Source organism: Geotrypetes seraphini, chromosome 1 (assembly GCF_902459505.1).
Source record: "Geotrypetes seraphini chromosome 1, aGeoSer1.1, whole genome shotgun sequence".
NCBI classification, from domain to species: Eukaryota; Metazoa; Chordata; class Amphibia; order Gymnophiona; family Dermophiidae; genus Geotrypetes; species Geotrypetes seraphini.
The window spans coordinates 435,451,678-435,475,899 of record NC_047084.1 but is presented as its reverse complement, the minus strand read 5'-3'; the positions used below and the strand labels follow the sequence as shown (position 1 = coordinate 435,475,899).

Below are 24,222 nucleotides of genomic sequence, written 5' to 3'. Positions count from 1 at the left end.
GACCTGCAGCAGCTGACATAAGAAGCGTGATAAACAAAAACTGCATACCGGCTCCATAACGGCCTTTCCACTGCTGCATCCCGCCCACAGAAGTGACATCAGAGAGGTAGGATGCAGAAGTAGAAAGGCCTTGGTGGCACCAATAGATGATATTTATCTCGCTGCTTGGAGAAGGGGGAAGGAAGGGAGAGAGATTCCAGGACAAGCATAGAGAGGGGCAACAGCAGACCCCTGCCACTGGGCAGCTCTGGGCTTGCTGAATGGTAGCCATGCTCTGATGAATACATATAAGATAGATCTGCAAATAATGGAGGTAGAGCATGCAGATTTATCTCTTGCATATTCATTGTGCGTATCTTGAAAACCTGACTAGCTGGGTGTATCATGAGGACTGGGTTGAGAACCTTAGGTCTAGAGGATGCTGTGCTGAATATCTTTACACACTGCCTCTGCAATATCTGGATAGTACTGGGGCGATATGTGAATGAAGCAGCCAACTATTCAGATAATGATGGTATTTGATCTGCTTTCCAGATAACTATCTAGGACAGCAGAAGTTATTCCGATGGTTATCCAGATAGTCCAAACATCACTGCTCTCTGGATAGTTCTGACAGTTGTCACACTGTGTGAATATTCACCACTGCCTTCAGTCTAGATATGGGGTAGGAGGGGGAATGGAGACATTGGACTATAGGAGCAGGGAGAAGGCCTTGAGCTGCCCTTGGGAGGAGGGTAATGGCTAAAGTTTTGCCTAATGTGATAGATATGAGTATTCTTGGACTTACCCTATTTTTGAAGCTTGCTGGCTTGGAGAAACTACCTTTATTATTGTTATCGCTGGAAAAAGAGCATTAAGCATCTGTTTGACTTTCTGATAGGACAATTCTTAAAACTTCACACCAGTGCTAGAGGCACTTTGCAAGTTGAACATTCAGACCCCGGGCAGCAAAACATCTCAGTTGTTGCCAACAATGCACACAGCTTTTTAATACAGTATGCATATGGGGCTTGATTCAACCCAAATTCAAACAAATCTATTTTTATAGGCAAAATATATTCAGTAAGTTTGGTGAATAAATATAATGAATCCTATGTTATTAAAAAAAAAAAAAACATGACTGAAAGGCCCTCTGTATCTTGGCAGAACTAAAACTTTCTACCACTATATTTTCAGCCTGGTCTTAATTCAGAACAGAATAACACATTAGGCAGCATGACAGACCCGAGCAGAGGATGTACTCAGACCACGATGTCAGCGCAAAGCTATGCATCAAAAGCTGTAATTTGTGAGTATGAATGGGTCTGCTTGTCAACGCAATGTAGTATATTAGCACTGTAGGTGTCTTAATATCCCTACAGTTCTGGGGATCTGTAATCCCATGAATGTGTGTTGTGTGGTTGAGGAAATAAGATACAGTGTATGCGGGCTTGTAAAGGTGTTAGAAGGCATGTGGAACATTTGCAGAATATAAAGGTTAATTTGTGAGTTACTAACGAATGACAATGTGTGAGAGAGGGTGAAAAACATACTTGTAATAGTATGAGAGAGATGGTATTTATATTATATAGGTATATTTTTTATTTTACTTGATTTTTTGAATGTAAATTTGTTACTCACTAGGAGCTTGTTTTTAATGTGCATGTAATCAAATATTAGCAAATAATAAGGAATAACATGAATCAGTGGCACTCAGTGTTTTGCTGACCACCACCAGTGTTATGCCCAGAAATTCAAGCTGGGCTTCGACATTGAACTTCTGGGCTTTTGGAGTCTGCTACACTATGGTTAAATCTGATATTCAACACTTAACTGGCTATGGGGCACCACATAAAAATAGATCTGACTTTTATGCGGTGACTTTGGCCAAGTCCTGACTCCTGCCTCAGAATGCCCCCAAAATAGACGGTTTTGTATTAGGTGCAGTTAGCCTTGAATAATTAGTTGAACCGGTCAGGAGTTGTTGCTGGCTGGTGAAATCACTCTGAATATCAACCCCATGGTTTTCAAAAAACAAACACCCTATTTCTACTGTAGGAAATTTGGCACTAGTCCTTTAAAGTGACTACTGTATAGGAAACATTAGCCAGAGTTTCCAAGTAGGTATAGGTTGCTAAAATAGGGTCACCAGCTGTCCAGAAAAACCTGGACACATCCTTGTTTTAGAAGACTGTCCAGGTGCCCGGAGGGATTTTCAAAACCTGGCAGTTTGTGCGGGTTTTAGAAGGCCCCGAGCTCGGGGCCATGTCTTGAGGGCCTCTGTGCATGCGTGGACATTGACGTGCTGATGTCAAATGCATGCGCCCTGAGCTCAGGGGAGACATGAGGTTCATGTGGGGGCAGGGCTGGAGGTGAAATGAGGCAGAGCCAAGTATCCTCTTTTTTTTTAAAAGAGGAAATCTGGTAACCCTATACTAAAACCTTTTTGGGGGGAGGGGGGGGGAGAGAAAGGAGTTTGTTATAATGAGCTATTTGGAACTCTGGTCTGGACTTTAGACCCCTTTTACAAACCCATGGTAGCGAGTCGCAGAGTGGCAAATGAGAAGCAGCCCATAGAAATTGAATGGACTGTATCGCATTTGCCGCTTTGGTAAAGGGGTCCTATGTCAATCTTAGGAAGGAATAACTATTTGAGTGTGAAGATTGAAGGAGGTGAAAAAAGCGTTATGTATATCTCTAATTCTGTAGTACAGTTGATGCTTCTGTTACAGTTATAGTCTTATGGTTTTTTTTTTCCTATATTTAAATATGCTTTCTCTGACATGCAACTGTTTTATTTCAAAGTTTCTTAACTATATTATTCTAAGCTTTTATAAACAGGTCAAGCAAAGACATTTATACATTTGGATGAGTAGATATTTTGGGGCACATCTGTGGGCAGAGCGGATGCTGTGAAGGCAGTGTCTGTGCTGGGTCCTCCTGACAAAACATTTTCCTTGTCTCCCAATTTCCTTGTGAAGATCTACTTTTATAACTATTGCTATTCAGTAGATTCTGAATATTTCAGAGACCAAAATGAACACGGGTGAATTGTGTCCACAGATTATAGAGAAAGAGATACGCTATATAAGTGTAATATGTAAAAGCTTGCATTGTTATAAGAAATGTATCTCTACCAGTAAGGAGAGTAGATTGTGTTGTCTCAACAAGTGAACAAGTTTCAAGTTCACCTGCCCTCTCCCCTTCACCCTGAAACCACTTTGGGCACCAGGGCTTTCACGTTTTATTTGCATCTCAGTTTGAAGATAGCAGTTGTTAGCTTTTATCCCCCAACACACTCTGGCTTTGCAGGTTCCTTGTTGAGAGGAAGGGGAGTTGGTACCTGACTATTTGTTGCTTGGAGAATCTCTGTTCCCCATTCTTCTCTGAGCAGATTCTGCTAGATGGATATGGGACACAGAATAATCCGATCCTCTAAGAGAACACTGAGTACCAAAAACACAAAATAGAGCCCAAACATTGTACACCCAAGAACCTTGTTCATCTTCCACTGACAGGCGGCGATGGAGATAATGACGAAGAGCAGCATGATGAAAAGGAGGACGATGGCACAGAACAAGCCATTGCTGGAGACTGCTACAGGTGCGATCTTCTTGCTCAAAGAGTCCAGTAACCATGGCAGTGGCAGACTGGTGAAATGAAAGAGAAAGAATGATGTGTTTATTATCACAACACTTTTGTTTTAAACAGATCTAAACTGTATCATGTGAGCGCAATAAATCTAATTAGAAACTGGTCCTCGTAGGCACGACTGACAACAAAACCTAGCGATCAAAGCACAAGGCTGTGAAAACTGAGGTTGCAGTGCAAAGTTTGAAGCCTGCCTCTGCTACATCATGTTACTCTCTCCCTCCCTATTCTCTAGGGCTTCCTCCATCTCTAGCTGTGACCCCTTCTTTCTGAACGTATGACCTTTCCCCTTCTCTGTAATTCTCTCTTTTCTTCTTCATATTTCTTCATTTTTCCTCCCTGTTCTCTGTGATCATCTGCCACACATTATACAACAGTTATTACACAGCTTTCCAAAGATGTCTTCCATCTGCTTCCAATGACAGAATGACAAAAGAGAGTTTTTAAACATCAGAAGCATGGGTCAATGGAAAATGTACAAAGCTACTTCTCACTTTGAGAATGTGACTATTCATACACAATTTTCTAAAGAGATTTTGCGGGTTTTTATGTTTTGTACATGATTTGTTATCGCTGGATAAAGAGCATTAATCATTTGTTAGACTTTCTGATAAATCTGGTAACGCTATAGAAATAATTAATAGTAATAGTAGTAGTAGTAGTAGTAGTAAGACAATTCTTAAAACAATGCCAGTGCTAGAGGTGATTAGCACTGGTGCCCAGAATGTTCAGAAGAATCTAGCACAGGAAACAACATGCATGCCAAAGATTAGCACAAATTGTATTTACATGTAGGCAAATGGATGTAAATGAGGTCACTAGTCATTCCCTTCCAAAAACAGTGCAGAAAAAAACCCCTGCCCTAACCTGACTGCCAGCTCCGAGGTCACATTGAAGGGTTAGAAGAGAGGATTTCTCATGATTTACCTTTTAAAATCTGTCAGTTTTGATCTTATTTGAAAGAGGAAGGAAGTCTGTACAAACCTCTGAGCATCAATGGTCAGGAACAAATGCGTGCGAGTCTAAGCAAAACAAAGTGGAAGCACGCTTGGTGCCTGTTTCTGTGCTTAAATATAAGCTTTTCAAGCAAAAAAAATAATTTGAAAAGCTTATATTTAAGAAGCAGCAGAATGGCACTGATGTGTGCCCCCACGTCAGAGTTTAAATGGGCATGTGTACAAGAGCTTTGCTTTTTATAAAACTCTTGTGCACATGGGCCAGGCACATTCCTCCCCCTTGCAAAGTGTACATATAATTTGCATGCTGTTAACATTGAGCATTGGGAAGTTATTTTTGTGCGCTGGATCTGCAGTATTTTCCAGCACTGTTCCCAATAGCACCAGAGTTCTGAGCATCGGACCATGAGCTTGGTCTTACTGCTACACTGGAAGAAGGAAAGCATGGACGCTGGTGCCATTCTATGGTATAGAAACTGATTCCACTGTAGAGCTGGCTGGCACTTCTTAAAGAGGAAACTAAGTGAAGTGGCCTCTCAGATGAAACAACAGCTGAAGGCGGAGAAAGTGGAAGCCAAACTTCATTTAAGGACCTCACACGACCCATGTTTTGTCATTCTCACCTATGTCAGGGGTCAATCTAGATCTCGTAAAGTGGCTTCTCTTGATCATCAAAACAGTTGTAATTCCATTCCTGGAATGAATGTGATCAAAAACAAAATCCCAAGTTGGTTTTTCATCTGAGGGACCACTTCACTATTTGCTCAGTTTGCTGTACTGTATGTGGCTGATTCTATCTGATCTACTGACATGACACTCATAAAGAGGACCTGATGGGGGCAGAAGTGACTGAGGATTGTCTCTTTCTCATTTGGAGTTGTGAGATCTCACAGATTGGGTCAGATGCATCTTGGCAGGGATGGAATCATAGAGGTAGGCTTAGAGAAGAGAGGATGGGCAGGACTGGATTTTTTTCTAGTGTTAGAATTTTGAGGGAGTGGGAAAGAGGGTTCCTAGAGTTTTGTTTTGCTTTACCTTTAAGTTTTTCCTCATATTTCATTCATTTTGTACTTATTAAATTTCAAAGGAGAGGGGGAAAAACCCAGAACCAAAAATATTAAGTGGACACACCTAGAAAAAAGAATCCAAATTACTGCTCTACACTAGTGGAGAAATGTAACAGATCAAAAAATGTAATTGTCAAGGTGTAAGCTAAACACCTTCTGCTTTTTGTTCTGAGGGGGCAGGGGGAGAGGGAAATAAAGTAATGAGTCACAATGAGATGTATGGGCATCCATAAGTGAAATTCATTTAATAGTGGCACAAAAATTAGATTGTAAGTCTTCTAAGGATAGGGAAATATTTAGTGTACCTGAATATAAAACCCACCTTGCTAGAAAAGTGAGCGAAATGCAAACAAAATAAATAAAACCTTCATAATCTAGATTACTCTACTGCAGGGGTGTCCAATGTCGGTCCTCGAGGGCTGCAGTCCAGTCGGGTTTTCAGGATTTCCCCAATGAATATGCATTGAAAGCAGTGCATGCAAATAGATCTCATGCATATTCATTGGGGAAATCCTGAAAACCCGACTGGATTGCGGCCCTCGAGGACCGACATTGGACACCCCTGCTCTACTGTAATGATAAATATTATTGATTTACTAGTACTACTATTTATTATTTTTAGAGAAGGTATCTGCTCGAAAGAGCTTACAATCTAATTAAGTCAGACACACAGGACAAAGGTGAATCTATGCATATTGCTCAGGTAGGGATTTACAAGGAGACTGATGAGGCGGTTAGGGTAGGGGACTATAGACAGAATGATACAGATATTGGTGGTTTACAGGTTGGTAGGGTTAGGACTTAAATGCAGCTTCAAAAAAGTGGGCAGGTTGTTCCAGGCGTACAGTGCAATAAGGTAGAAGGGACGGAGTCGTGAGTTGGCAGTAGAGGAGAAGGGTACTGACAAGGGAAACTTATCTGATGAATGGAGTTCTCAGGGCGGAATGTAAGGACAGATATGAGAGGAGAGATACTGAAGAGTTGCAAAGTGAATACACTTGTAGGTCAGTAAGAGGAGTTTGAACTGTATGCAGAAATGGACAGGGAGTCAGTGAAGTAACTTGAGGAGAGGGGTAATGTGAGCATAATGACTCTGGCGGAATACGAGGTGTGCAGTAGAGAATGACACGGGGAAAAAATTTGTCCCCGTCACCGCCCCGTCCCCGGCCGACTATCCTCTGCACTGCCCCGTCACCGCCATTCCCTTCACCGCCCCATCACCGTCACCGCCATCCCTTTCACCGCCCCGTCACCGCCACTGCCATCCCATTCACCGCCCCATCACCGTCACCGCAGCATGCATAAAAGCCTCAAACAGGTATGATTTTATATACTTATCTTTATTAACGTATAAAGGAAACATTCTTTACAACTTTACAACTTAGTTAACTATACAAAAACAAAACACAACCTGTACTTTTAATTGTCCTTATTTTTTAACCCGTGGATGAACAACAAATCATCTGCACAAGTGGGTTAAAATGCAAACCTGCTACCATGAAATCTGATTTTTAAGGGCATGCATTCGTGCAATTGTGCCACAGCAAATGGACTTTGGTGCATTTGCCAAGGGAGAATCGCTACTGTGGCTTTGTTAAAGGGGCCCTTACTGAGTGAAGTCCATAGTCACCTAGACCAGTGTTTCTCTCAACCAAGTTTCCCAGGCCATCTCCACCCCTAACCCCCATCCCCATCATAATAGTAAATAGTACTAATTGTAATGCAATTTCTTCCATTCATTTTTCATGTACACTACTGTATATAATATTAATTCATTATGGTAACCACAAAATTAAAAGAAACACAAAGCACACTGTATGCAGAGAAAATATTAATTAATATTTGTTTCATTTTTCAAAGAGGTCAAGACAGATGACTAAAATATGCAATGTCACTTCAGAAACAACTATAGGAAAATAGACAAATATAATGCAAAATATAGATTGAAAATAGTCATTTTTCATACAATTTTTCTATCACTAATCTTCCCCCACCCCATATATATTCCGCAGGTTTTCAAAGAGGTCAAGGCAGATGATTTTATGCAATGTCACCTCAGGAACAACTATACAAAAATAGATAAATATACCCCCACCCCTTTTATTAAATCGCAATAGCGGTTTTTAGCGCAGGGAGATGCGCTGAATGCCCTGCACTGCTTTCGATGCTCATAGGCTCCCTGTGCTAAAAACCGCTATTGTGATTTAGTAAAAGGGGGCCATAGTGCAAAATATAGACAGCAGATATAAATTCTCAAAACAGACACATTTTGATCAGTAAACTGAAAATAAAATAATTTCTCCCACAAGTGGACATGCTTAGTTACATCAGCTCTATGGCTGCTTTAACTGTAAGGTGCCTGAATCTAAGGCTATATGCTACCATTCTGTAAAGGAACCTCTGGGAGCCCATTCACTGCTATAGAATAGGCATTCCCTGTACAGTCTCAGGGTGCCTACGAGGAAGAACCCACTTGGAGATTTGCCCCTTATTTTTTTTAAGGATTATAAAAACAGAAGCAATAATGTGAAAAACAAAACCCAGCCTTAAAACAGGCTGAATTAATTTGTGAACCATTATTTAAAGGATACTCAGAAAAAATATTGTTTTCCCTTAACTTAAATGAAATAAACATATTCCTATCCATCATTTGACTATAGCTAAGGGCAAAAGAACCTCATAGAGCTGCAGTGAAATAGAAAAGTGATTTCGTTTTACTGTAATTTCTGCATTAAGTGGATTTGCACACCCCAAGCTCCTTAAATCCTGATGCACTTCTAGCTTTTCCTGTATCAGACTTTGCAAGATTAATAAATGGAGCATCCTTCTGCCTGCCAGTTAAAGGATAAAAAACAAATGCCTATAAAGTTCAAATCACAGCTTGACTAAACTTGAACTTTCTTGATTTTATTCTTCCTGGCTGACCACTTTATCTTCCACAATAGACACCAAGGTTGCTTGGATCGGAGCTTTAAAGGAGCAAGCAGAATCGGGTCCGATGTCCATGCGTTTGGTTTTCTCAAATGGTATACCACTACACTTGCTGCTTTTACTTGCTTCGGGCCTTCCTCGTTGCCGGGACCTGCCTACTTTCTGTTTCCGCGAAGGCAGGACCCGGCAGCGAGGAAGGCCCGAAGCAAGTAAAAGCAGCAAGTTGTAAGCTTCCCTCCGAGGCTCTATTGTGTCCGTGCTGGCTTCCCTTCTCTTCCCTCCGAAACCAGAAGTAGTGTCCCGGGGGGGGGGGGGGGGGGGAAAGAGAAGGGAAGCCGGCACGCACACGATAGAGCCCCGGAAGGAAGCTTACAACTTGCTGCTTTTACTTGCTTCGGGCCTTCCTCGCTGCCGGGTCCTGCCTTTGCGGAAACAGAAAGTAGGCAGGTCCCAGCAACGAGGAAGGCCCAAAGCAAGTAAAAGCATGCTGGCAAAAAAAAAAAAAAAAAGGCAGCCGTCAAACAAAATTTTCGGGGGCGAGTCAGCCCGGGAAGGAATTGGCGGCAGCAGCAGGATTAGCTGGGCGGTCATCTAAATCAGCCGGGGAGAACATTTACTTGTACCTGACGAAGTTTTCAGGCTTTCAGCTCCTCCCAGTGAAATGAGTGAATCCAATCGAGCAAAAAGAACTGACCAATGAAGAGCCTGTATATTAGGGGGCGGAGTCAATGCGGCAACGTGCAAGTCGGGTAGAGAGTTGGAGGAGACAGACCACATGGCGGAGACAAACATGGCCGCCGGAAAAAAATCTGACACCCGGTCCCGAACCAAAGACACACGGTGAAGACAAGGTAAATAGCGGTACATAGAAGGGGGTACATTTGCCTGCGGAGACAAATCTTTTCACCGTTTTTGCGAGCGGTGAAAACTTTTGTCCCCGTGTCTGCGGCGATTTGGCTATGGAGTCTCCATAACCCGCAGCCAAACCGCAGCCACGCCGCGGCTCCCTGCGGGGATTGCTTCCCATGTCATTCTCTAGTGTGCAGCAGCATTCTGAACAGATTGAAGGGGAGAGAGATGGCTTAGCGGAAGACCAGTGAGGGTCATGTTGCAGTAATCTAGGTGAGTGGCATAAATTGGAAAAAAAAAAAAGGGATTAAGATTCTTTGTGATATATTTTACTGAACCAATGTAAAATAATTCAAAGTTGCTATAGTACATGAATCAGAGGTAGGAGAGAAAAGACCTGAAGAAGGGTCTTAAGTGGGTTCAGGAGCACATGTGTAATGACAGCTTTAGATTTTTCCTATTTTCATGGACTATGAGACTTAGGACAGCTTTTACTGAGGGGGATATACAAAGATGGATAGGCAAATGGCTGGAGAACAGAAAACAGAGAGTGGGCATAAATAGGAAGTTCTCAGACTGGGAGAAAGTGACTAGCAGTGTATCCCAGGGCTCGGTAATTGGGCCGATCTTATTTAATATTTATATCAATGACCTAGAAGGAATATCCAGTGAGATCATCAAGTTTGCAGACGACACAAAGCTATGACGGGCGATCAGATTGCAGAAGGATAGTGAGGAACTCCAGAGCGACTTGTGTCAGTTAGAGAAATGGGCAGAGAAATGGCAGATGAAGTTTAATGCGGAGAAATGCAAAGTAATGCATTTAGGCAGAAAGAATAACGAACACGAGTATAGAATGTCAGGTGCAACTCTGGGTAAGAGCGAACAAGAAAAGGACCTGGGTGTACTGATAGATAGGACCCTGAAACCGTCAGCACAATGTGCGGCGGCAGCAGCAAAGAAAGCAAATAGAATGTTGGGCATGATAAAGAAGGGACTCATGAGTAGATCGGAGAGGGTCATAATGCCGCTTTATAGAGCAATGGTCAGACCCCCACTTGGAATACTGTGTCCAACATTGGTCTCCCAACCTAAAGAAGGATATAAAACTGCTGGAGAGGGTGCCGAGACGAGCAACGAAACTAGTAAAAGGTATGGAGAAACTGGAATACGAGGATTGACTTAAGAGATTGGGATTGTTCTCCCTTGAGAAAAGGAGACTGCGAGGGGATATGATCGAGACCTTCAAAATATTGAAAGGAATCGGCAAAATAGAGCAGAAAAAATTATTTACATTGTCCAATTTGAAACGGACAAGAGGACATGGAATGAAGCTAAGGGGGGACAAGTTCAGGACAAATATCAGGAAGTTCTGCTTCATGCAGAGAGTGGTTGACACCTGGAATGCTCTCCCAGAGGAGGTTATTGCGGAATCGACCGTCCTAGGATTCAAAAGCAAACTAGATGCACATCTCCTTAAGAGAGGCATAGAAGGATATGGGTGACTAAAAATTATGGCAGGTGTACACCTGGCAGGGCCTCTGTGTGTGCGGATCGCCGGACTTGATGGACCGAAGGTCTGATCCGGAGATAGCGCTTCTTATGTTAAGCAGATAGCATGGGTCATCCCAGGACACGCAGACAGCATATTTTCACATATGGATGACGTCACCAACGGAGCCTCGGCACGGACTTCAAAAGTGCATTGAAAACTTTTTTGCCATCCGCTCTTGCGTTTATGACTTTTTTAGTCATTTTTGTGGGGTTTTTTTTTAACACTTTACCTTTGTTAAAAAAAACAAAAACTTTCTTTTTTTATCCCTCACGGTTTCTGGCCCGGTGGGGCCACCAGTTTCAATTTGGCCAAGGCCGTGTTCCCATTGATGTCACACCTGCTGATGAGATTCAAGAAATGCGGTTGCTGTTGTCAGCTCATCTCTGTGACTGACCCACACCACTGGTGTCTCCAGTGTTTAGGGCCAGAGCACCATACCGAGACCTGTACACATTATTCCTCGCTTCAGATGAGAACTTTGAAAAACCACCTTCTTCAACAGCGACTGTTCGGTGTCGCTATGGAAGGGGAGCCGACATTGCTACTGACACCGACCAAGATGACACCGGGTATACTGACACCGACGGACATACCTCCGGTGTCGCAACATCCAGTGGGTAAGCCAGCTAAGAAGCCTTCCCCCTACCCCATCTGGGATTCAGGTCAAAACAGCACTGAGTTAAGTCATGCTGACTTCGAAGAAGTCCTGTAAGCGCCCGGTCCCGATTTTGGCGAGTACCTCGACATCGGCCCCCTCATCACCGGACCGGAACGCTGCAGCAGTGGTACCGGTGAAAAAGCTAGCGGTACCAGTGCTCTCCCTCAAGCAAAAAGATTGATAATTTGCTTAGGGAGGAATTGGATGAGCATTTTCAAATGTTGGTCCTGGCACAGCTTATGCTCATGTTGACACAGACTCTCCCGGTGCGGGTCCAGTCTGAACAACTCACGACACCGACCACACCTCATTTGTATGTGGAGATCGACATAGGAGTCGATTGTTCCATGTCCGGGCACCAGTCATCCTCAACACAAACATCTAAAGAGGTGACTCCGGTGCGGTTCCGACACCATCCCCATTCCATCCAGGATTCGGACTTATTTGGAGCTCTGAGCAGGAACCACTCTCTACTGTTGCTGAGGATTCTTCTGGTTCAGATTCACCTCAGCATTCTTCTCAAGGACCTATTTCTTTTTCTGAGCGGTCCTCTTTTTCAAGATTTCTTCATCAAATGTCTGAAGACCTTTCCATTCTGCTGGAAGTGGATTCTAAGCATAGTAAGCAGTTTTTGGAGGCTTTATATTATGACCAACCTCCTGAAGAACTGCTGAAGCTCCCGCTCCATGACATCTTGAGAGAGACTTTCTACAAGAACCTTGAAACGCCTCTCTCTATTCCAGTGGCTCTTAAAAAGTTGGACTCTTGTACAGGATGGTTCCTCTTCCAGGTTTTGCCAAACCTCAACTCCTCCACAAATCTTTGGTGGTAGAATCCACTTTTAAAAAGTCTTTGGGAGCTAGTGTTTATGAGTCCATACCTCCTGGCAGAGAGGGTAGGGCGATGGACAAATTTGGCAAACGCCTTTATCAGAATGCAATGTTGGCCAACCAAGCTGGAAAGTATAATTTCCATTTTTCTTTCTACCTGAAACATCTGATCAAACAATTTTCAACTTTCCAAAAGCATATCCATCACACAAGCTACCGGCGTTCCAACAGAACATTGCTTCTGCTTTCCAGCTGTGGAAATATATAGTCCGCACTACTTAAAAGACTTTTGAGCTCACCTCACAAGTAACAGCCATGTCAGTGTCTACGAGGCGTCTTGCATGGCTTTGTGTCTCTGACCTAGATGTTAACCATCTGGATCGGTTGGCCAATGCTCCCTGCCTTGGGGGATGAGCTTTTTGGACCATCTATGGACACGGCCACTCAGAAGCTCTCTGCCCATGAGACCCTGTGGGACATATTGATCAAACCAAAGAAGCAGCCTCAAGCTCCTCGTCCTTTCAAGCTTGCTTCTTCTTACCAGCGCAGGTATACTGCTAAGCCTGTTCCTCCTGCTCCTCAACCTAGAAAGCAAAAACAGCAACCATGTCAGCAACCTAAACAACAGGCTGCTCAACAAAAGCCTACACAGCCTTTTTGACGTGTTCCTCAGGACCATAGCCGCGGTTCCCATTCTCCAGCCTCTACCTCAGCCGATCGAAGGGCGGCTTCAACATTACATAAACTGTTGGGAGCTCATTACTTCAGATCTCTGGGTTCTAGACATTATTCGTCAGGGGTATGCTCTCCATTTTCATACCCTACCTCCGGATCATCCTCCAATAGATTCTATTTCAGACCCTGCACAGTCCTCTCTTCTCCTTCAAGAGATTCAATCCCTCTTTCTTCTAAATGCCATCAAAGAAGTTCCTCTATCTTAACAACATCAGGGATTTTACTCCTGTTACTTCTTAATCCCAAAGAAGATGGGAGGACTGCAACCCATCTGGATCTCAGAGATCTCAACAAATTTCTAGTCGAAGAGAAATTCTGGATGCTCTCCCTCGCCCTGATTTATCCACTTCTGGAACAGAACAACTGGCTATGCTCTCTGGATCTCAAGGAAGCCTATACTCATATTCCAATCCATCTGGCCTCCAGGAAATATCTCCGCTTTCAAGTGAATCAGTGTCACTATCAGTACAAGGTCCTTCCTTTTGGCCTGGCATCTTCTCCATGAAGTGCCTGATTGTAGTGGCTGCATCTCTCCGATCCCATGGTCTTCAAGTCTTTCTTTACCTTGACGATTGGTTGATCAAAGCTTCTTCGGCTCAGGAGGTATCTTGCAACATCTCAGACCATTTCCTTTCTCCAAGCTTTGGGACTCGAAGTCAATTTCCCCAATTCGAAACTCATTTCATCCCAACGTCTTCAGTTCATTGGGGCTATCCTAGACACTATTCTCATGAGAGCATTTCTTCCTCCAGATTGCCTGCATGCTCTCTTCAGCCTCTGTCAGCAGATATTGAATCTTCAAACTATCTCTGCGAGGTGCACGATGGTTCTTTCTGGGTCACATGGCTTCCACAGTTCATGTAACACCGCTAGCAAAACTGCACTATGCACTCCTCAGTGGACTCTCACTTCTCAACGGTCTCAAGCGACAGATCGTCTATCACATAACATCGTGCTTAAGAACATAAGAACATAAGAAGTTGCCTCCGCTGAGTCAGACCAGAGGTTCATCTTGCCCAGCGGTCCGCTCCCGCGGCGGCCCATCAGGTCTAATTGCCTGAACAGTGTCCATGACTAATTTTGTAACTGCCTCTGATCCTCTGCTTCTTAACCACGTAACCATAAGTTCTACGTGGTTTACAAAAGATTATAAACTAAGAACAATTTAAGGATGACAAGAGAGAAATTATTTGACCAAATATTTTGAAAAGAGATGAGTTTTCAGTTGAGTTCTGAAATGTTTATAAGAACAGGCTCCAAGCAATAACAATCAAAATTCTCTAATCATGGAAAGCCGCTTGGAATGCTAAAGTATGGTTGTGAAATTTCTTGCTTTTACAGCCACAACATATTTCTGTCACATCATCTCTTCAGCAGTTGCTTCAATGGTGGATGACCTCCTTCAATCTATGCAGAGGTCTACTTTTTCACTTGCCTCCTCATCAAGGGGTGCTAACGATGGATGCATCTCCTTACGCCTTGGGGCGCACCCAGAGGACCTTCAAACCCAGGGTCATTGGTCTGCCAGGAAGCAGAAATTTCACATCAGGTTCCTAGAGCTCTGGGTGATGTATTATGCCTTCAAGGCTTTTCAATATCACTTAAGCCCTCAAGTCCTCCTCCTTCGCACAGATAATCAAGTAGTAATGTACTACATAAACAAGCAAGGAGGTAAGGGCTCTCTCCTGTTATGCCAGGAAGCCCAGAAAATCTGGCTTTGGGCGACAGCTCGCAACATTTTCTTAAAGGCTGTCTATATTCAAGGGTAGAAGAATTCCCTAACAGACAACCTCAGCAGAATTCTGTAGCTTTCCTTAGGTCTACTCCTTTTGAGGAAATCTGTAAAGCTGCCACCTAGACCTCAGTTCATACATTCACCTTGCATTATTGTCTGGAGTCTTTCTCCAGACGGGATGGCCACTTCGGCCAGTATGTATTACAAAATTTATTTTCCTAAAAGCCAACACTCCCACCATCCCTTTCTGGTTAGCTTGGAGGTCACCCATGTGTGAGAATATGCTGCCTGCTTTCCTGGGATAAAGGACAGTTACTTACCGTAACAGGTGTTATCTAGGGACAGCAGGCAGCATATTCTCACAACCCACCCACCTCCCCGGGTAGGTTTCTTAGCTGGCTTATCTTAACTGAGGGACCGTGCACCTATGTCAGGCAGGAAGGCACTTACGCATGCGCAGTATGGGCTATCACAAACTTTCCTAAAGACTTAAAGTGGTGATGCACTTTTGAAGTGGTCTGTGCTTGGGCTCTGTGCTTTTTTACCATGCATTAGATGTCAGTATGAACCTGTGCTAATGTTAAATCAGCCTGTGTGGTAACCCCATGCTAGCTGTAGGGGCAGTATGTAGGCATGTCAGGGGCATGAGCAGTGGAGTGGCTGGAGCTGATATCTAGCACACAGATCTGTACCACACACAAGCTGTAATGACTACTGATAGAGCAGCTGTACTTAATACCACCTCTTATGAAGGCATGTTACTGGAAATTCAATAGTGCAGCTGCTCTAGAAGAACTGATACTATGATGCAGCTCACCCTTCCAAATTCATGCAGCAAGTCAAATACCCCACTGACATCTCTTCCCCTTTCCAATCTTTGCCGCAAGTCACATACACCCCAGACATCTCCCCACCCCTGAAAGTCATATATCCGGTTACTCATACAATCCTTCTCCTCATCTACACACACTGCCCCCCTTTTTGGATCCTGGCACAATCCCAAGCAGAGATGGTGAGGACTTTTTCCATCATTGGCCACTAGATCTTCAAGAGTTCGGGCTCTGTGGGGCAGAACATAAGAATAGCCTTACTGGGTCAGACCAATGGTTCATCTAACCCAGTAGCCCATCTTCACAGTGGCCAATCCAGGTTACCAGTACCTGGCAAAAACCCAAAGAGTAGCAACATTCCATGCTAGCAACATTGCAGGGCTTGTTCTCAGGGGTGTGTGGTTTGTGGATGGGGAGAAGAATCAGATTTTTTTTTTTTTTTTTTGGGGGGGGGGGGGCAGGGGAGGACATGTTAGTGAGTATTTTAACCTACAGAGGGAGATCAGAAAGATAGATGGGGAAAGAGATACACCATCATGGCAGTTTTGTATTTATTTATTTTGGAGTAGGCCAGCATAGTATTACATGCTGTGGCAGATAGCAGGGGAGCACTCGTGCTATCTAGTACTACATGTAATGTTGTGCCTGTGCTGTAAATGCAGGAGAGGTGCTGGGCACACCCTCTACATTTACCACAAAGGGTTTTCACTGTATGCTAGTTTTTGCACCTAATATATAGTACATGTAAAAACGTTCCATACTTTATTATTTCATATCAAGGCTGTTCTTTAAGTAAAATAGTAGATGACGGCAGATAAAGACCCGAATGGTCCATCCAGTCTGCCCAACCTGATTCAATTGAAATTTTTTTTTTCTTCTTAGCTATTTCTGGGCAAGAATCCAAAGCTCTGCCCAGTACTGTGCTTAGGTTCCAACTACTGAAGTCTCTGTCAAAGCTCACTCCAGGCCATCTACACCATCCCAGCCATTGAAGCCCTCCCCAGCCCATCCTCAAGTAAACGGCCATATACAGACACAGACCGTGCAAGTCTGCCCAGTAATGGCCTTAGTGCTTCAATATTTACTATTATTTTCTGATTCTAGATCCTCTGTGTTCATCCCACACTTTTTTGAACTCTATCACTGTTTTCCTCTCCACCACCTCTCTCGGGAGCGCATTCCAGGCATCCACAACCCTCTCCGAAAATAATTTCCTTACATTGCTCTTGAGTCTCCCACCCCTCAGCCTCAAATTTTGCCCTCTGGTTTTACCATTTTCCTTTCTCTTAAAAAGATTTTGTTCTGCGTTAATACCTTTCAAGTACTTGCTTTGGGTATAGTAAATGTTTTACATATATTATGCATATGTGCTTTGTAAGCCACTCAAAGTAGTAGATGATGCATACATCAAATGCATAAAATAAAATACATATATATTTTTCAGTTTTACTCACCCCACTGTGATGTCAAAAATGTTGCTTCCAACAGAGCTGGATACAGCCATATCCCCTAGTCCTTTACGTGCTACAATAACACTGGTGATGAGGTCAGGAATAGAGGTACCAGCTGCCAAAATGGTCAGACCCATGATTTCTTCAGTGATGCCAATAGTCTCTCCTACCTAAAGGGTTCATCAGAGAAAGGAATGCCTTAGAAGGAACAAAGGTACAATGGACATCTGGCCTAGTTTGCTTTTCAACATGTAGAGCCACAAAGCATTATTTCTTTGATAATGAAATAAAAATTTATCAAGGATAATAGTGACATAGCAAGGGGCGGTGGTGCCCCCCTGCTCTACCCCTTCTGCAGCCCCCCATGCCACACTCGTGCTCTCCTTTCCCAGCCCCCTACCTCTTTAAATCTTTGCCAGCGCGAGCAGCTTCTCTGGCCTGCTGCTTGTGCCAGCATTTGCTTTCTCTCTGACATCACTTCCTGGCTCCATGACCCAAAGTGATTTCATAGGAAGCCAGGCCGGTGCAAACAGCAGGCCAGAGTAGTTGCTTGTACTGGTGAAGATTTAAAGAGGTATTTGGGGGGGGGGAGGGGAATGGAGCGTGTGAGCATAGCATGGGGGGAGGGTAGAGAGGTACCAGCGCCCTAACTAAGACAGAACCCGGGGTGGTCTGCCCCCCCCATGCCACTGAAGGATACTAAACTATTAAAAAGTGCTTTAAGAACCAGGATGATGCTCTGAAACAAATGATTTCTTCTGTAGAATTAAAAATGCTGATGCAACACCTATGTGAGGGACACGGATGCTACAGCAGTTTTATCCTCCATGGCCCTTTTTGCAGCATCACTCTGTGTAACCTCTGCTGTTGGTGTTGTTGTAAATTTGAGTAATTAGACTCAGAAGAACAGTGTAAATCATTCCTAAATACATCCGGGAGTGGGACACAGCACTTACTCATCACCGACAGTCCACAGAGTATGTGAATATAAATAGTGCTTCCATTTTTCCAAGATAAAGACGGTTCATGTGGAATTGATTTTGTGTTTACTATATAAATATTTCCAATTCCCGCCTCACATGTTGTTGAAAATACATTCTGTGCAGTGAGAATATGGAAAAAAAATAGCATGTACAGGATCATCATAGAGCTGTGAAAATGTGCCACATCTTCTGATAGATGATTCATGGGCAGGCATTAGCCAGCAGAAGGAAAATTGCTTTTCCAGTGGTAGATGATATTGTAGACTGATATCCCTCATACATGCAAACATTGATAAAATAACAAATTGTAACTATTCCCTTCCTTATGACAATCTTTCCATTATCCCAGGGTCTGTCTACCAGTGTGTCCTTTCCAATATCTATCCTCTGGAGGCCTCTCTCTACCTTTGCTCCCCATCCCCAGTTGATATTTCAGTTAGCTCCTGAATTGACTACTGGGAGTTGTGAAACATTGAGACTGGAACCTAGGGCAAATTAGGTAGTCACCTAGAGTGCCAAAATTTGGGGAATAGCAAAAAAAGCTGCACTGGACTGCCAGCAGATTGCTAGAAGAGCTACAAAGCCAAGTGGCATCGATGATGGGGACCTCTAAGCTCCATCATTCAAAGAGTTGCAGGTGAAACTGCTAAGTCAAGCAGCTCCTCCAGCTGAAGAGACGGAGCTGCCTACAGCAGCTGGAACATGAAAGAAGCTTCTGCCGATACTTCCCACTGACATGTCTGCTCTGTGTTGGCACTGTGAGCATGTTCTAAACTCACAGGTTGATGCTTTCTGCAGCTGATGTTGGGAGATGCCAACCTGTAACTATATAGTCTTGTGGTGTCGGAACAGAAAGGTGGAGAGCAGTGGCAGAAGATTTCAGAAAAAATGAGGAAGGAAGGGAGGTGAAGCTCTGAGAAGTGATGCAGAGGGAGAGATAAGAGCCCTGGGGGCAGAAGTTGAGGGAGAGGGAGAGAAATAGGATGCAGATTCTGGGGTTAGAAGAAGAGGGAAAGACAGGGAGGATGAATGCTGGAGAATTGGATGGAGAAAAGAGATATGATTTCTTTAATAGGAAGATAATAGGGAGAATAAGGAAGGAGAGTGGATGCTGCGAAGAGAGAGGAAAGGAAGGATGTGCTTGATGACAAAGCAGTGAGCACTATGCTGGAACTTCCACTGGCAGGAAGGAGTGTTGTGTTGGAAGCTAATGCCATTAGATACATCCAGGAAAAGAGCTGTAGCAGGAAGCACAAAGTTGAGGATTCAGCTAGGACATTTAATATATGTTCAGTGGCTCTGCTAGGATACTCCCTCTTCATGTTTCTTCTAGAGCATCATCTGCATGTGGCATGAACCTCACCTTATAGATCAAACTGAGATAGGAGATAGCTTCTCCTTCCTGTTCTCAGTTCCTGTTCCCAGCATCCCTGAAGTAGGAGCTTGGGGAGGGGGGCGCGGGGAGGCTGGCTGGATTCAGATAAATCCAGTATTCTTCATAAAGAAGAATTTCTATCTCCTTTATCACGCTGCTCCTTGTGACCCTGGGCAAGTCACTTAATCCCTCCATTGCCCAAGGTACATTATATAGATTGCGAGCCCACCGGGACAGACAGGAAAAATGTTTGAGTACATAAATAAATTCATGTAAACCGATCTGAGCTCCCTTGTTGATGAACCATGCTCTTACCCAGCATGGATTTTCTTGTTTTTATTTTCTTAATTTCTAAAGGCCTTACCTTCACAGGTTGATGGAGATCATTAAGGGAGCAATTTTATTAAAAAAAGGTTTTCCACAGGTAAGAGTTTTCTTACATGCAAAAAAGGCCTTTTATAAAACTGCACAGCATACAAATAGAAGCCAACTCTGGGGGTACTAAGAACCTCTAGTGTTGAACAAGCATCTTCATCGTGTCTAGCGTGGAGTCATTTGTACTGAGTTTAGCACTCTCAGTCATTTTGAAATGTTGGGCCTATGTGTGCCAAGGGCGTAGTTTGAGTTACTTGTATATTTTTGGAACTACATGAGTACAAGTGTAAAGTACTCACACACGTTTACCCTTGCGGCATAAGTATAAATTCATGTGAACATTTTTGTGCCACACACTAGCTGTAATGACTACTGATAGAGCAGCTGCACCTATTTTGTAAAGACACAAAATAGGCCTAAAACAGGTGGTTTTTGGACTTCATATAAGTCTCCTGTTGCTAAATAGGTCCCGAGTTGATGTATGATGCTTTGTTTCTAATGAAAGAAATACACTGGTGACAGAACACTCAACTGTCAACCCTATCTGAGGTTTGGACCAATTGATCCAGCTTTTTCTCCGGCCTTGAAATGTTACAGGGTGAAATATGGCAGAAAATTAACTGCCTTCTTGTAGGAAAAAAAACCCCTGCCTATAAAAATCTCTCTTATAGTTATGTACTTGAACTTCTGCAAACAAACATGAAGGTGAAGAAACGAGCTTGTTTTGATTATCATTATTATTATTATTTATTTAGCAAATTTCTAGTCGACATTACCATTAACTGTTCTAAGTAGAGCACAGTTCATCATATACACAAGAAAAGTAATGAACACAACAGTACATACACACAAAACAAATCCAAAAAGCTACTAAGATATTGAACCTGCCCCAAAAGAAGCTTCTTTTCAATTTACATCCCATAACTTTATAGCACAGCTCCAGTCACTGCTATTTCAAATGTCATAATCTCCTTCATCAACTTCTCCTTTTACAAAGCCGCATTAGGCTTTAAAAATTTTTTTAAATCACCGGCTCATAGGAATTGTATGATGCTCATAGGAATTGTATGAGCATCGGAGCCAACACTGTTGTGGCCGGCAATAAAAAAGCCTAACGCAGCTTCGGAAAAGGGGTGGGGGTTAAATACTTCCATAACTTGTACAAAAAAGAAAAGTTTTCAGCTGTCTTTTAAATTTTTCTAAATCTTTTAACTGTTTCATCTGAACCAGCAACTGATTCCACATATACAAATCGCCAATCCCTCGACTAGAAGACTTTTAGAAAAGAAATAAAGACCATACTCTTCAAGAAAACTCTGAAAAAAGAAATAATACTGCAAATCTCAAACTCTACCTCTCAATAAAGCCAACTACCCCAAACAAATAACCTTACCCATTTCTTACTCTTTTTGAAAATGACCAATTTTTTTTTTTTTTTGTAAGTTCTTGTTGTAATACATCTTGGATAATTATTTTGTAATTCGCCTTGAACTGCAAGGTAATGGCGGAATAGAAATCCCTAATGTAATGTAATATACAGTCCAAAACACTGAAAAAGGAAACCCAGTACTCTTCTAATGGAATCACTTTATGAGGGGGTGCTCCCAGTAGAGATTTATTTGCAGATCTCAAAGATCTAGCTGGTGAGAGATGTGTGTATCCTAGTAGCTACTAATGCTGAAACCTGACCTATTAATACTTTGAAAATTATGCATAAAAGTTTAAACTTAATATTGGTGAGATATGCCTCTCCCTTCAGCCATTTCTTACCTGATGTGCCCACCAGACCATTAAATAAGAAAAAACAGCTATCCAAGCAATTGAGCCAAAAAATGTTATAGGGAAAAACTTTCTGGATGACTGAAAGAGAAAGAAAGAATGGGAAAAAATTAGGTGCTCATGTGCAATGCAAGTGTTTAGAAACAAGTACAAAAAAATGAACACACAAAATTTGGTGTCCACAAACAAACTATGTGGAAGCAATTCCTGGACTTCCAAGAGTTAAAACGGTGTGGTTTATTAATATAATATACAATAATCACAAATGAATAAAAGCCAAACACTCTGCTAAGAAATAAAGTCCTTGCTGTTGTCAGATGGTACCTAGCGGTTCATTGCTGTGGGAGTTTGGACTGTCCTTGTGGCGTTGCCCACCCCACAGTGTCGTTTGTTTTTAAGACACACAAAATCTGGCGACATAATTACATGAAATTTCAAGATTGGTCATGAACTGCGTAAATTGGAAAGTCCTCAAGGATAGTAATGTCTACCGAGTAGGCAGCCAGCATTTCCATCATTGCACACAGTCCCATAGTCGTCATAAATGATCTTTAAATTCTCCAAATGAGAAAATTCTTTGTATTTATTTTAGGTGTGCTGCAAACAGGAAGTTGCATCAAAGAGAAGGCTCGGGCCAGTGCAAGCAGGGGAATGTGTTGCTGCTTGCTGCCAGTGAATAACTAAAGGATTTCAAAGCACTGGGCAGCAGGGGTGGGGGAGTGCCATTAAGTGACCCATCTCGTGGAGGGAGAGATGCCAGGAGCCTTCAGTTGGCGGGGCTTGGGGATCCCCACCAGCTATATTGCTACTGTGTCACTTCTGGGTGGGCCTGTGTCCACTCATGGCTATGCCATTGCCTGACATTGATCTCGTTAGACAGATGTACATTCTTTTTCAGAAATGGGGCATACATGTGTATTGTTTTAGCCCCACCTTAAAAATGCCCAGATCACATCCTCATGTCTTATGCATATATTCATGATTTAGACTTGTATATCCTGGCTTTATAAAATTGAGATTTAAATGTATATGTGATTTATGCACCTGTGTGCTGATTTATGCATGTCCAAATCATGAGTAAGGCTTGCAAATTAACTAGCAGTGTATGCTTTACTTAGGATATAGGTCTAACTTGGATGTGCTGTGTTGTATTCACAAGGGAAAATATTTTTGGGACCACCTAAAATGAGCATATGGGAAAGGTGTCAGGTCAAAAGCGCGCCGGGACAAAGGCGCGCCCAGACAATTGAGCGCAGCACGCGCCGCCACGCCGCTCTAAATTACTGTTTTTAGTGCTCCGACGGGGGGCGTGGGGGGGAACTCCCCCACTTTACTTAATAGACATCGCGCCGCGTTGTAGGGGCGTTGTGGGGGGTGTGGGTAAACTGGGGGGGTTCCCCAACAAAACCCCCATCGGAGCACCTAAAAACTGTAATTTAGAGTGGCGCGGCGGCATGCGCTGCGCTCAATTGTCGGTGCGCGCTTTTTTCTTTCGCGCCGTTGTCTATGAACCCATGGGAAATTCTGTGGCTTGGAGATGATGTCACTTGCCTAAAGTCACACTGTCAGTAAAAATAGATACTTTTAATTCACAGCACTGACTTCAACCACTAATGCTCTAATTATCAGATTCTTCCTCTTTCAAATGCTTTGATAAAGAAAACTGTTAATGTACATAAAGAAATATCTGCAGCACCCAAAACAGGATCTGTTATGCCTGCCTGTGCTATCTATAAAAACCAGTAACAGCATTCCATCTCTTTCTACATATTCATAAGGCTTTGAGCAAGAAACTTTGACACTACATAGATTGGAAGAATGGTCAACATCAAGCAGAGTACCCCAAGGCTCATCACTGTCCCCCAATAGTTTTCAATGTACTAATGTCAACACTAGGATGCTTCTTAGACAAGAATGACCTTGCTTCTCCTATGCAGATATTACAATACTAGTGTTTTAGCCCATTATATTCATTATAGTAACGGGTGCTAGAATAGCCCCACCTATACCCTGACCCTGACTCTGACCCCATCCATGCCCCGCCTCTATCATGCCCGGACCCTGCCTCCCACTGATCCCAGTCTCACCACCTCGCCTTTCACCATTTTCTTTGTACCATTTTGGCCCTCATAGATCCTCCATTGCATTTATCACCTGACAGGGTCTTTACTTACCCGAGACGGCAGCAGCAGTCCTGACGTACCAACCTTTCCTCCCTTAGTGCCCCAAAGCAGCAGTGGTCCTACCATTTCCATCTCTCCCTTTCCCCGTTTCACACCCTCTACCATCTCTCTCTGACCCTGTTTCACCCCTTTTGCCATTTTTCCCTTTCCTGTCCCCCTCTGTCCTTTCCCAAGACTATCTCTCTCTCCTGCCCCCTCCACACTCCCTGAAGTCTATCTCTTCCTATCCCCTACCATCTCTCCTGGTCCCCCTAGTAGCCCCTCTGTCCTTCTCATTCATCTGTCTCTCTCTCTCCTTTC

The 24,222-nt window shown here is 43.2% G+C and overlaps 1 protein-coding gene across 7 annotated transcripts in view; it reads right to left on the bottom strand.

Annotated features, from left to right (window-relative positions):
- Nucleotides 1–818: 818 nt before the first annotated feature.
- The window catches only part of SLC24A2 (solute carrier family 24 member 2), a 478,660-nt gene continuing 455,256 nt past the window's right edge, over nt 819–24,222 (bottom strand). For 5 of the 7 annotated variants that reach the window (XM_033919559.1, XM_033919567.1, XM_033919576.1 and 2 more), the window contains 3 exons: nt 21,731–21,820; nt 17,231–17,397; nt 819–3,629 (listed from right to left, as the gene is read on the bottom strand). In XM_033919559.1, the coding sequence (XP_033775450.1) occupies nt 3,380–3,629; nt 17,231–17,397; nt 21,731–21,820 (507 nt within the window). In that variant the 3' untranslated portion in view covers nt 819–3,379. The remainder of the gene's footprint in view (nt 3,630–17,230; nt 17,398–21,730; nt 21,821–24,222) is intronic. The other 2 variants (XM_033919605.1, XM_033919596.1) reach the window with 1 other exon arrangement.